Genomic DNA, 13,040 nt, shown 5'->3' on the forward strand with positions numbered 1-13,040 from the left:
TAAAATTTAAATTATATGTACATTTTTTTATATTTTAAATTTATGCGTGGGCTTATAATAACTTAACATCCAAGAATCAACTAGTTTCTCTGACCAATCGAGCCATCAAGCACTACTTGACAGTTGATATGCCATGATATAGACAGAGAGACACCTAAAAGAGGCCATGAGTGTCGACAAGGCAACGACTCAGCATTTGTTCTGCTGATGCCAGAAACCAGATTTTGTAGCCCGCTTTGCTCTCGTTGCATGTGCATCTTGCATCTGCACCTACGCGATATAGGATATGGAGGGGGAAACGCGCAAGCGCAAATCCCCAAACCACAAACCGTAAAGGTGCATTTTTATGCTGACGCTCGACGCTCATTTTTGGCGTCAAAACAGATCACGTGATCAAAATTGACGAATTAGTATTTTTACTTTTGGTCACGTGATGTCTTTTGACGTTGAAAATGAGCGTCAGCATGAAAAGGTACCTTAAGCTTTATGGAAAAATGGCCTCTCTCAGGCTTCTCTCTGCTATGGAGTGCGCATCTTAATTAGTATATTGTTAATGCTCAATTTCCAACCTTCAAACTAATTTAACTCAATCTAAAAAGCGACGCATTAAACACATTGATCTTTTTTAAATTTCTTAGACAATTGTTGAAACATTGAAAATGTGTAAGATTATTAAGATAATTGAAAATAGTTTTTAATAAAAAAATAACAGTGGAGTTATAGAAAATGACGATCAACGAAGAAGAGCAGTATTTATATTTTTGAAAAGTATTTACAACTTTTTCTCCATACTTTTCACTCCATTAGTTGGCTGGCTTTTATTAATTCTTTTAAACAAAGTAGATCGTGGCCAAAAAATTCCAAAGAATAAGAAATGGCTACATTCGAAATCTTGAGAAAAGATTACAGTGTAAGTGAAACACGTTTGACATAATAATAATATTTTTCTGACATATAAAATATCTTGTTCCTTCTCTTCTTTTTCAGGATTATTTGCAGCAATATTTTAAGCTGTCGGACGTCTCATTATTTCAAAAGAAATGTATCGAACGCTGTGGGAACGATGGAGATAGAAAAGCAGCAATCGATCAGGCACTCCGAGAAACACTGTTGGTGATTTTGGTAGAAAACGCCTCCGGTAACGTTCGTTCTCTGGAATCATATATTACTTTTTGCATAGAATTATGCAGGAAAGATCTGGCGACAGCGAGTATGCCAGTGATGCTATTGGGCGACATCTTCGATTCAATGACCCTGGATAAATGTGAAAAACTGTTCACCTTTGTTGAGAATAATGTTACCGTATGGAAGGAGGATCTGTTCTTTACTGCCTGCAAAAACAATTTATTAAGAATGTGTAATGATTTGTTGAGGAGATTGTCACGTTCACAGCAAACAGTATTTTGTGGCAGAATTTTACTGTTCCTCGCAAAGTTCTTTCCCTTCTCCGAGAGATCGGGTTTGAATATTGTCAGTGAATTTAATCTAGAAAATCATACGGAATTTGGTTCTGAAAAAGTAGAAGGGGATGATCTGGAACAAATAACTAAAGACGACGACACGTCAGAAAATAAAATACCAATTGATTATAATTTGTACAGAAAATTTTGGGCTTTGCAAGATTTCTTCAGAAATCCAAATCAGTGTTATAGTAAAATATATTGGAAAGTTTTTTCAGCTGTTAGTTCACATTTTCTATGCAAACAGTGATATATTTTTATTAGATTTACTAAAATATATTTTTTTAGCATGCATCTAATGTGCTATCAGCATTTGCATCTTTTAAATTGGAGGAACAACGTAGTTATCCTACGACATGTATAAAAATGGATTCTTCGATGGAAGGCTCCCACAAGGAAACTCGTTACTTTGCAAAATATTTGACTAATCAGAAATTACTAGAATTGCAGTTGTCTGACTCCAATTTCAGACGATATGTTTTGCTGCAGTTTCTCATTCTTTTCCAGTATCTGAATAGCACTGTAAAATTCAAGGCGTAAGTATCTTTTGCACTAATGCACTGAATATTTTGTAATGAATTCATAAGCTTTCTTCTTTTGTTGAATTAACAAATTGCTCGATAACACGACTCTTACAATTAGTACAATATCTCTGAATAGTCATAAAACAATGTTTGTTTTTCAAAGCTTCCTTGCCAGTGGCTATGAGACAAGGTCTGCTTTCCTTAAATTAAATGTTCTGTGACATGTACGTTATCGAAGCACTATGATGTTTGTCATTTTTAAGTGAGACACATGAGCTCAAACCAGATCAGGTGGAATGGGTGAGGACTACCACTGAACAAGTCTACACTTTATTGACCGAAACACCACCCGACGGACCTGCGTTTGCGGAGACCGTAAAAAACATCTTAAAACGTGAGGAGCATTGGAACGCGTGGAAAAATGAGGGTTGTCCGCCATTCAAAAGACCAGCGTTGGATGTCATCGGTGAAGAAGAACCGCGGAAACTGAAGAGACCGAAACGCAGAATCGGTGATGTAATTAGGGATGCACAAGCGGTTGGCAAATATCACATGGGAAAGTAAGTAATTTTCTGAATTTTAGTATACGCGCAAGTTGAGAGGCTAATAAACTTATGTTATTTCTTAATAGCCCAGAACTGACTAAACTGTGGAATCTATGTCCTAATAATCTTGAAGCATGCAAATCGAAAGATAGAGATTTCCTTCCATCTTTGGAAACATACTTTGAAGATGCCATTATGGAACTAGATCCTGCTGCGATGGTTGATGACAAATACAAGTAAATGTTTATTATATATAATATATATCTGCTTTCAAATATAACAAGTAAAGAACAGATTAAGAACTGAGTTTATTAAGGTCCTGGACCGAAACGGCTAATAAATTTATTATTTAATTTTTTAAAATTCTTTATTTTTTTGCACTTTGCTTTTATTAATTCGTTTTTTGTTTATTATATTTTTAATATCTAAAGCTTTATCGATTTCTTTTATATCTGCCTTCATTACAATCGTTAACATTTTTTTGTATCTATACAGGAAAGTGAATGATGGTAATTTTGGTTGGAGAGCATTAAGACTGTTAGCAAGACGTAGTCCGCACTTTTTTGTTCACGGCAATTATCCTATAAATAAATTACCTGAATATCTTGAGACAATGATAAAAAAAATTGCCAAAGATCGTCCAGTAAGTGTCCAATATTTATTATTTTTCTGTAATACGTTTAATTTTAATTTTCCTGTGACTATATTTCATAGCAAACACAGTCTGACACGAAACTGGATACCGAGGAAACGCCGCCATCAGAATCTAACGATCAGGAATTTAACGAAGACGTCTTGAAGCAAGATAGTGAGCAGGATTCCGAGAGTGCTGATATAAAAGCCAGAAAATTGAATAAAGTTACACCAGAGATGGTAGGAAAATTATCGGAGAACCTGAAAAACGATTGGAAAAAGTTGGCGACGAAGTTTGGTTATACAAATGATGAGGTATATAAACGTTCAATTTTTTATTATAATACTAATAATATAATATGATTTAATGGGTTAATAATTAAAAGAAATATTTTAACATGCGCTACATCTATTTCAGATTGCTTTCTTTGAAAGCAAAACAACACCATATGAACAATGCAAGACTATGCTTGAAATATGGGCAGAAGAGGATGAGGATGCGTCAGTCGAGAATTTAGCATATATTTTAGAAGGTTTAAAATATACAGAAGCTTTAACAGTGCTCAAATCCTAAAATATTCGTTTTTAATTTATTTAACGATAGAAATATAATTGTAACAGTTGTAAAAACCATTATTCATAAGGACTGTATGCTAAACTTTTTCATTTGTAATAAAGAATTATGGAATCTTGCATCAGATATATTTTAATTTAGATAGGTACAATAAAATCATTAATTTTCAGTTAGTCTGCTTAAATTTAGGTTATAATTTGATAATAAAAAATATAAAGACATTACTGTAAGTTGCAAAGCGACTTTCGTTATACTTAACTTTTGTCATAAATGAAAAAAGATGATATAAAATTTATAAAGACATCAGAAATAAATGCGCTAGGTTTTAAAATAATCGGAAGGAAATTAAGTTGTACCTACATAATATACATAGTCTTAAATTAAACATAAAATAATAAAATAAATCAATTTTTTTATCAACATTTATAACATTTTTATATCCGAATATGCTCCTTCAATAGTCGAATATTCTAGTTGTTAATAATTTCGTTTCTATCGTATGTACAATTGTACATTATTTTTATATGTTTATATATTTTTATATATTTAAGAGAAGCAAAGGAAGGAAAAGTATCTCGAGAAGGGAAAGTATCTCTTTTTTTCTCTTTTATTTAAAAAGACAATAATAAAGTGTACAAATAATATAAAATTTGGAAACGAAACATTTTCTGTGCAAACTATATCGAAGGACAATCGGTTGCACACACGAAACATTGTGTACATGCCTTAACGTACGAAATTAGGCGCGCGCGGGAAAATGCATTGCACGCTCATAAATTCATATAGAGTGCGTTTGGCGCGTAAAAAAGGCGCCAGTTTCTCGACGCCAGTGAGACATTACGAATTCCGTGTGTGTGCGTTCTTGGATCTTGGATGCCACAAATTACTACTGACGACATTAAAAAAATTTCACGTATGTATGTAAGTAGGAAATATACGCTAATAAGCATGTTGATAACCTAAATATACATATGACAGTTTTACGATCGATCTCTACGTAATTGTAATAAATTAGGTTAACGTTAACGATATATCTCCTTCAAGTTATAGACACTGACTTAGATTCGATTTATGCTCGGTGTAATATAAGGAAATTCTTAAATCCTGTGCAAATAATATTGAGAGAAGAATGACGTACGCGAATAAGAGATATATAAATTATTATTATATTCATTTTCTGCATAACATAGTTAAGTTAAATTTTTGTTCATATATGTTTTCAGAGTAGCTGATGAAGAATGTATTGTACATATCGGATCGCATCAAATATGGAACCTGAAGTTACATCGAGGACGAAGGACGATTTCTTCAGAATATTTGGTAAGTGCTAAATAATTAAGTCATTGTTAATTTCAAGAAAAAGAATCGTAACAAAGTCATGATTTTTCATTTTTCGTATTAATAAGCAGTTTCTAATTTCTTCGAAAAACTTTGTGACGGTTCTTCTTCCTGTAAATAAATCGATCGTGGAAACTGTTCCGAAAATGATCGATATATGTGATTTGACATACAAGTAAATGTAAAAATTGTAAATAATGTAAATATTAACTTTTTATTTTTTAACCCATTTGTTAATACACAGAGCATAAATCTTTGACAGCGACTCGCTGTCGTCTGAAACTTCTTAAATCGATGTCTCTTATATCTAACATACACACTCAATATGTATTAGCTAAAATGTAAATGCAACTTGATCGCGCGGGTACGAACTCCGTTTAGATTTATTTAGAGCAGTGTTAGGTAGTTATTTTTTATTACAAACGGTACAGTCTGCATCCGTAACGCACGTGTTAAACGTGATTATTTGGATTTTAATCATTTGAGGGCTTGTATAATTACGTCAGTTATTTTGCGTTAGAGAATCAGAAATGAGAGATTTACATGAATAATTTGGGATCTGAATTCCAAACTAGTAAATTCAGAGAAATTAAAATTAAATTTTAATCTAACGTTTTAATCTAATGTAAAAGAAATTATAAAACAATTTAAGTTATGTTTTATGTATTATGTAAAAAACGAAAAAGAGCGTGACTAAATTAATTCTTAATTTTGAAATTCTGAATTATGCATCCAATATTTTTATATTTATAGTTTTTTTTCAAAAATATTATAATTAAAAAATTATTTTATTTTGAGAAAAATGCACGAGAGTTTTCTGATATGAATAATATTATAAACAAAGAAGAAAAAAAAATAAAAAAAAAAATAAAAAAAGGATAAATTAGATAAGTTAATTTTCTTTTTCTAAAAATATTTTATTTCTTAAGGTAACACTGTTTTGAATTCAAATCCTCGATCTTTGCAATGATATGCAATACCATCAAATTGTAAAAATTATTCTGAATTTTCTGGCTTTTTTGAATAATTAAAAATTGGTGAGTGAATATTGTGAAGTCCAGGCGTGTTAGCGTTTAATGAGAAAAAGTAGAACTAGAAACAGTCGTTTTTTAACGCTTAAGTGTACCGTAAAACACAGGTCACGAATCATGCACGCGTATATCCAAAATCACGTCGTTCACGTGATGATCTATAAATATTTTTGGACGTTTATATCGTGATGAAGGGATACGCTTTACAAACTTTAAACTGCGATGGCTTCACAAAGAGATCTCCGAACGATTGAAATTTTCGGTAATGATTGATAGAAGATTGAATACCCGATAGGAATACTCGATACGACGAAACACTGACGAATGAGTATCTAGACGATCAGTCTTCTTTTTACCTTTAAGAAAGATTGAGAGAAGAGAGAACTGAGACGCGGTTAAAGCGGATGATTAGTGTACTCGCGACGGAAGTATAAGTAATTATACCTTTGGAATTCTCAAAGATAAAATCTCGGCAACAAGATGAGACGCGTCCCTGCTCGCGCGTTATTATTTCGCGATATGTATATCGATATGACGGCTTGATTTTCGCGTTACAAGTGACGGTGATATGAATGAGAGAGAGAAGAAAGAGAGAGAGAGAGAGAGAGAGAGAGAGAGAGAGAGAGACAGAGAGAGAGTGAGTGAGTGAGTGAGTGAGTGAGTGAGTGAGTGAGTGAGTGTTCAGTATTGCATGAGTTCCTCCAAGTATTCCACATAGTCATTTTCCGTCATCTCAACGTCGTTCTCCGGTTCATTGTCGATGTTCCGCCGTCTCCTCACCAACTCGCTCGTCACCTCGATGCAGAGCAGCGCGAATTTATTGTCGCACGAATATCGCACTTGTTCCAGCAGCCGGCCGCCAGTCAATGGCGAGCCCAATCCGTAGCGATCTGAGCTGCTCGAATGCCAGGCATCGCAATAAGTGTCCATCGCACGATCGCCAAGTTTGTGAGAGCCATGCCACGCGATTTTCTCAGGCCTAAAATAAGAGAAGGGGGGGAGATAAAATCGACAAATGATTATTCTTAATAAAAACTTATTTTTGATAAATAACACCATTCACCATTTAATTAGTTTGCCATTTTATAAAATAAATTAAAATAAAAATTTTTCTCTGCTTCTTTTTTTTTTTTTACATTAAAAATGTATCTTTTATTACATATTTACCATGCAAAATCGGTAAGAATGTTTTTCCCGTTGAAACTGTAGATTCTAGGATTCTGAGAAAAGTATGCTCCGTTTCCGTTGAACATTTCTTTCCAAGAATTGAACAGCACATCGCCCTAAATGATTTCAATTATTTTTAATTCGATTTAATATGTAGAGCGCAATTATTTAATGAAAAGCGTGTGGAACTCGATAATAAATATACATAAATATATATATATGAATATAAATATATTATTCCGGTTGTAAATTACCTTTATGTTAACTATAGGAAGATCTCGATCTCCTAATCTGACGATACTATCGACGTTTTGTACTCGAGAACTGAGAAAAGCGCGGAATGTACCTCTCAAGCCTGCTCGTCTTGCCTGTCGATAGCAAGCATAGTCTGCTCCTCGTATACCATGCATATCTCCAGTGAATGGCTCATTCAATGCAGCCATTCTCAACTGAAAAATATATAATTCATATGAAATAAATATTTCCAATTATACAATTATACAATCGAATTTCATCACAATATTGAATGTGCATATTGATTAAATTTTACACACAAACATTTCAATTTAAAAAGTTATATTATCTATTAAATTTTTTAAATTATTTCAGATTAAAAAACTGCGAAATATTATATTTTGGATGGAAACAAACGAAAACATTTCAATTAAATATGGTACAATCTCACCATTCGCGGATACCACTGTGCAGCATGAAAAAAATTGCGAATTACTTTCAAAATTAATACGATTAATTTCTATAAACGTATTTTTTTTACGCGAGAGAAACTCCAATTCTTAACTTACCCCTGTTCCGTCAGCTTTCACGGGTATCTGGTTAATCAAGTTCGATGCTTCGAAGGGAGGATTTGCTGGTGGTGGTGCCGTGGTTGGCGGTGCTGGCGTTGTGATGGGCAAAAGTGATCCAAGCTGAATAGTAGATTAAAAGAAATTCAGTTTTATCAAAAAAAATTACAATTACATATTAAATTTGTAATAATAAAATGAATGTTGATACTGACTGCTATATATTGCCATCCATTGTTAACTCTGACTAACAAAGCTTGTTCGTCTATAATGTAAGCCAGCGTTCCAACTGGACTAACACCAGACATCTGTAATGTACAAATAAAGAGAGTGTTAAAAGTAGATATTTTAAATTAATTGTGTGAAAATAAACAATAATTCGCAAAATTTTACTTTTGTCATGGCTTCTGTATTTTGGAATGTAACAGCTCCTGGCACAATTTTCGTTGTACTTTCTAAAGGCCCCCTTGTAGCGGCAGTGACAACCCCTTGAAGAGAGAAAATGTTATTGAAATTAATTAAAAATTAATTTATCTCTTAAAGCATTCGAAAGAACGGTGGTGTCGTTGCATAATTATTTTAATATCACATTACTAACATACCTAATTGCTCTTTTAATTCTTTCAATTGCTTGAGTTCACGTAGAGCTTTCAATTCATCCAGACTACTTCTGGGTCCTTATGGTATGCGAGTGTGAAATTTAATTATATTTATAAGTATTTTATAGGAATAAAGTGCACGATCGATGAAATAATATTAATAATAAAATGATTTAATGGATATGATTTAAAGGATAGCTATCTATTATTAATGCAATGGATTTTCAATTTGTAATGTTAAATATATAATAATCGAATGGCCATCTTAATTAAATTTAGTTGTAATTATTTTTAAACAGTGATATTGAAGTAGATATTATCTGTGTTATTGAATTATAATAATTTTTATTGAATTTCTAAATATTTGTACCTTGTCTAGAGCCGTAATAATCTCTTTCACCATAAACGTGACTTCTACCAATTCCGGGTTCGCCTTTCTGACCAATTAAAGATAATCCAGGCGGACCAGGGGGTCCAGGAGGACCTGGAGGTCCTGGAACCGGGATATATTTTCCTTGGGACGGTGGTCCAGGAGGTCCTGGTGGTCCTGGAGGTCCTCTCTGACCCTCTCTTCCTGGTTGACCAGGAATTCCGGGAAAACCATCGTTTCCTTTATCGCCTTTAATCTAATAAAAAAGATGTTTAAATAGATATTTAACACGCAAATATAAATTTACAGTATTTTTAACGACTGATAGCTTCGCGAAGACGTATCGATATATTTCAGAAGTTCCTATTATCGGTTTTCTTACGCTTCTTATCGCTTTGATAGACAAGTAGATAGGTTTGTAAAGAATCAGTAAGTAGTAAAGTATTACTGGGAGCAGGAGCGGTTGACTTATCGGAAACATTGAAGAATGAGATGCAACAATCGCTTAGGCGCATCACGTCGACGTTCCTTCATTGCGTTCTTTTTCACGAATGTTTAGCCGAGACGGTTTATATGCTGGGGAGGTGCAAGAGGCATCCTCTCGATCGTGGGAAGACGATATCGGAATTTTCTGTTGCCCGACCGTGTGATCGCTCTTTCTTGAGAAATAATCTATCTTTGTCGTTATCAATGTTGCATTATGCCCTTGGAAAAATGACGGATATCTCGAGCGATTTTTATCGTTATCTATTTGTACTTTTATAGAATTTCCATCAAAACGATTTTTTTTATTACATTCACCAGACCTTTGCAATTTCTTAATGACAGTATAGAAATTCTGTATACAAAAAAGATGCTTCAGATGTAACGAAAAATAGTTTAGGAATTCCTTAACGAGTTTTGTTATTTTTTTTAAACTTACAACATGAAATTAAATCTCCAAATGAAATTCTTATTTTTTAAATAAAATTAATTTAAATAAAATCAAAATTAATTGGAAAACTTCGTTTTCGATTTATATTCTCAGATTTATTATTATATCTCTGGAACACCTTTTATATCTAATAAGCTTTTCTGACAATTTTTCTTTTGAAAAAGAATTAATTTCACAAGTTTTGGTTAAAATGTTACTCCAAATTATTATTTCGTTCCGTAAAAACGTTCTGTAAACTATCTGTAAAATTTTGATATACATTTTTTCCTTTTCTTTTATATTTCAAAGCTCAATTTTTTTTTGCATGCTTTGTAATACTGAAAGAGCTGTAACATTTAAAAGGATTATTATATTTGGATATGTCTGGTTGACTATGTTGCGAAAAAAATACAAACTCGCAAGCAAAGCAAGGTGCTATATCGCACATATCGTATACGTTAGTTATTTGTCAGTTGTCGGGTGCTCGCAAAACTCTGCTCGCGCCGCGGCGGAGAAAATTTGGCGCAACGAATAAATCTAGCAACAAAGACGCGAAAAAAAAACATGCATGCACGCCAGATGCACTCCTGCATTAATTTCCATCACTCGTATTCCGCCGGCTGTTGTTCAAAGATTTCCGTAACGTTTCATTTATAAAAATGTATATATATATATATATATATATATATATATATATATATGTATATTGTTTTAATTTGTTAAACCAAAATCACGCGAGAGGGAAGAGGAAAACGAAAAAATTACTATTTATATTCGTTGCATTTTTTCTCTCGGATTTTTTATTCTCGGACGAACGACTAACGAGCTTAGTATGAGATTTCCAAGCATTGCAGTTTGGCTTTTCGTTTTTGATTTTCTTCTTAGCAGGGCCTTAGATTTATATGTAAAGTTAGGGGGCACGAGAAATTTACACGGCCGATACCACGTCGAGAAACTGGAAGTTATACTTACACCGACGGAAACACCGTAAGGGCTCGGTGCGCCAGGTTCCCCCTTTTCTCCCTTGGGTCCCATTGGTCCGATACTTCCCGGAATTCCAGGTGTCCCAGGACGACCCTGCAAAAGACAGTGACAGATGAATCGCTCGTTTAGGTTTTAATTAATGCAGAGATTCGGTTTTATCGTAATACAATCGGACGTTTAGCAATCTATTCTTGCACGTTTAATAAATATGTTTATTTATTTAATTATTAAATTTACTTCTTATCTCATAAGAATATACAAGAAATTATTTATTCCGAGAATTACGAAAAAGATTGCATATTTGTATAAAATACGAATCTTACGCTCACCTTCATCGTGTTCTTTGGTTAGCGTTGTAAAAAAAGTAAAAATAACATTGATTAGAAATAAAATATTTCAAGATAACGTAGCATAATTAATGTATATTTTCTCGATATATATTTACTATAGAATAATATGGAATACTAATGCGTATTATTATATCAATTACTATATTATATACAAATAATATTAAACACTATCAATAATCATCCATCAATATTGTCACGTAATTATTGTTGCATCGTTATTAGCATTACCGTAATATAAAGCGAGCTAATGTAAATTGGTATGCATACCATCCATCCTGGTAGACCGATTTCTCCCGCAGTTCCTGGTTTTCCGGGAGGACCCACAGGACCAGGCGGTCCAGGTCGTCCTCTCCTGCCCCGTTTTCCTTCGGCGCCTTTCTCGCCTTTGATAGTAATATAGTCGCCGGAATTGGCAATGGTAGTAGCTCCAGGAGGACCTCTTTCGCCTCTCTCGCCCTTAGAACCAGGTATGCCGGGTAATCCTGATATCCCGTCCTTGCCAGGTTCGCCTTTATCTCCTTGAGGTCCTTGAATACCATTTATTCCAGGAATACCAGCTGGGCCGGCATCACCCTTATCGCCTTTCTCGCCCTTCGTGCCCTTATCGCCTTTATATCCACGCGCTCCAGTATCTCCTTTGTCGCCCTTTGTGCCGAATCCTTAATTAAATAACATTTTCAACGTTATATGTTGTCATCCTTTATCTTGACACAATAGATATTGAATTTCTTTAAAAAAAACATTGTTAATAATAGCCTATAATTCTTAATTGTATGGTAGAGAATCACATACACATATGCACATGTCTCTGATATTATATAAAATGTTTAAAAAATATTGTATAAAAATTTTATAGGAAATATTATAAGAAAGAGATTATTATATTATAAAAAATATTATAGGAAAAGTTTTTTAAAATCTAAATTTTTTTTAGAATTTGCCTTTTTTAAATTTCTTAAAAAATTGTTTTTTTTTATTAAAAAATAATTAAAGATAAATAATAGAAACATAAATAATACATAAAAATAGATATCCTTTTTGACACGAATTATTACACTATTTATTATTTAGGTAATTTTTTTTAGTGTCTTATTAATATCAAATTGACTTTTATTGCTTATTAATAAAATAATAAATCATATAAAAAAATTGAATAATGTTTTACATAAAAGATTATATAAAAGGCGCGCAAGAAATAATAAATAAATAAATAAATAATATAATATTAAATTGTGTATTTGTTATTGTATACGAAAAAGAAATGTTTTTGTGGAAAAGTCTTTAAGATTGCTCACCTAGATCCCCTACATTTATGCCACCGGGACCGTTCACACCAGGTGAACCGGGTGGTCCTGGAGGTCCCGGTTTGCCTTCAGATCCTGTGTCGCCTTTATCGCCCTTTTCCGCCGGCCGTCCGTTCTCGCCGGGTGCACCAGGTAAACCGGGTGCGCCGGCTACGCCTGGTTCACCTTTGAAACCTTGAATTCCTCTAGGACCTTCCTTCCCATGGTCACCTTTGGCACCTTTGTGCCCTGGTTCGCCCTTGATACCCTTAGACCCTGGTATTCCAGCCTCGCCTTTAGGGCCAGGATTCCCTGAGATGCCTGGTTCACCCTTCTGTCCTGGGAGTCCCGGCCTCATCGTGATACCTCCTTCCGTCTAGATTCAACGCGGATTTAAATAAACGATGTTATATAATGAGGATTTATTTTAATAAAATTATATAAATATTGTGTTAGCGTCTTTTAA

General features: G+C 33.6%; 2 protein-coding genes across 7 annotated transcripts in view; one reads left to right on the forward strand and one right to left on the reverse strand.

Annotated features, from left to right (window-relative positions):
• The first annotated feature begins 562 nt into the window (after positions 1 to 562).
• On the forward strand, positions 563 to 3,855 carry Hpr1 (THO complex 1-like protein Hpr1). The gene is made up of 8 exons (XM_072892643.1): positions 563 to 910; positions 988 to 1,680; positions 1,749 to 1,996; positions 2,248 to 2,544; positions 2,616 to 2,765; positions 3,025 to 3,172; positions 3,244 to 3,477; positions 3,581 to 3,855. The coding sequence occupies exons 1-8, from the start codon at positions 875 to 877 to the stop codon at positions 3,734 to 3,736; spliced, it is 1,962 nt and encodes a 653-aa protein (XP_072748744.1). The 5' UTR covers positions 563 to 874; the 3' UTR covers positions 3,737 to 3,855.
• Positions 3,856 to 6,510: 2,655 nt separating this feature from the next.
• Mp (collagen XV/XVIII-type protein multiplexin) overlaps positions 6,511 to 13,040 on the reverse strand; it is a 231,610-nt gene continuing 225,080 nt past the window's right edge. For 4 of the 6 annotated variants that reach the window (XM_072892641.1, XM_072892639.1, XM_072892637.1 and 1 more), the window contains 12 exons: positions 12,587 to 12,950; positions 11,559 to 11,950; positions 10,930 to 11,034; positions 9,045 to 9,300; positions 8,678 to 8,752; positions 8,469 to 8,563; positions 8,291 to 8,383; positions 8,076 to 8,198; positions 7,958 to 7,972; positions 7,527 to 7,721; positions 7,273 to 7,388; positions 6,511 to 7,084 (listed from right to left, as the gene is read on the reverse strand). In XM_072892641.1, the coding sequence (XP_072748742.1) occupies positions 6,787 to 7,084; positions 7,273 to 7,388; positions 7,527 to 7,721; positions 7,958 to 7,972; positions 8,076 to 8,198; positions 8,291 to 8,383; positions 8,469 to 8,563; positions 8,678 to 8,752; positions 9,045 to 9,300; positions 10,930 to 11,034; positions 11,559 to 11,950; positions 12,587 to 12,950 (2,127 nt within the window). In that variant the 3' untranslated portion in view covers positions 6,511 to 6,786. The remainder of the gene's footprint in view (positions 7,085 to 7,272; positions 7,389 to 7,526; positions 7,722 to 7,957; positions 7,973 to 8,075; positions 8,199 to 8,290; positions 8,384 to 8,468; positions 8,564 to 8,677; positions 8,753 to 9,044; positions 9,301 to 10,929; positions 11,035 to 11,558; positions 11,951 to 12,586; positions 12,951 to 13,040) is intronic. The other 2 variants (XM_072892640.1, XM_072892638.1) reach the window with 2 other exon arrangements.

The sequence above is a fragment of the Anoplolepis gracilipes genome, chromosome 5 (assembly GCF_047496725.1).
Source record: "Anoplolepis gracilipes chromosome 5, ASM4749672v1, whole genome shotgun sequence".
Lineage (NCBI taxonomy): Eukaryota > Metazoa > Arthropoda > Insecta > Hymenoptera > Formicidae > Anoplolepis > Anoplolepis gracilipes.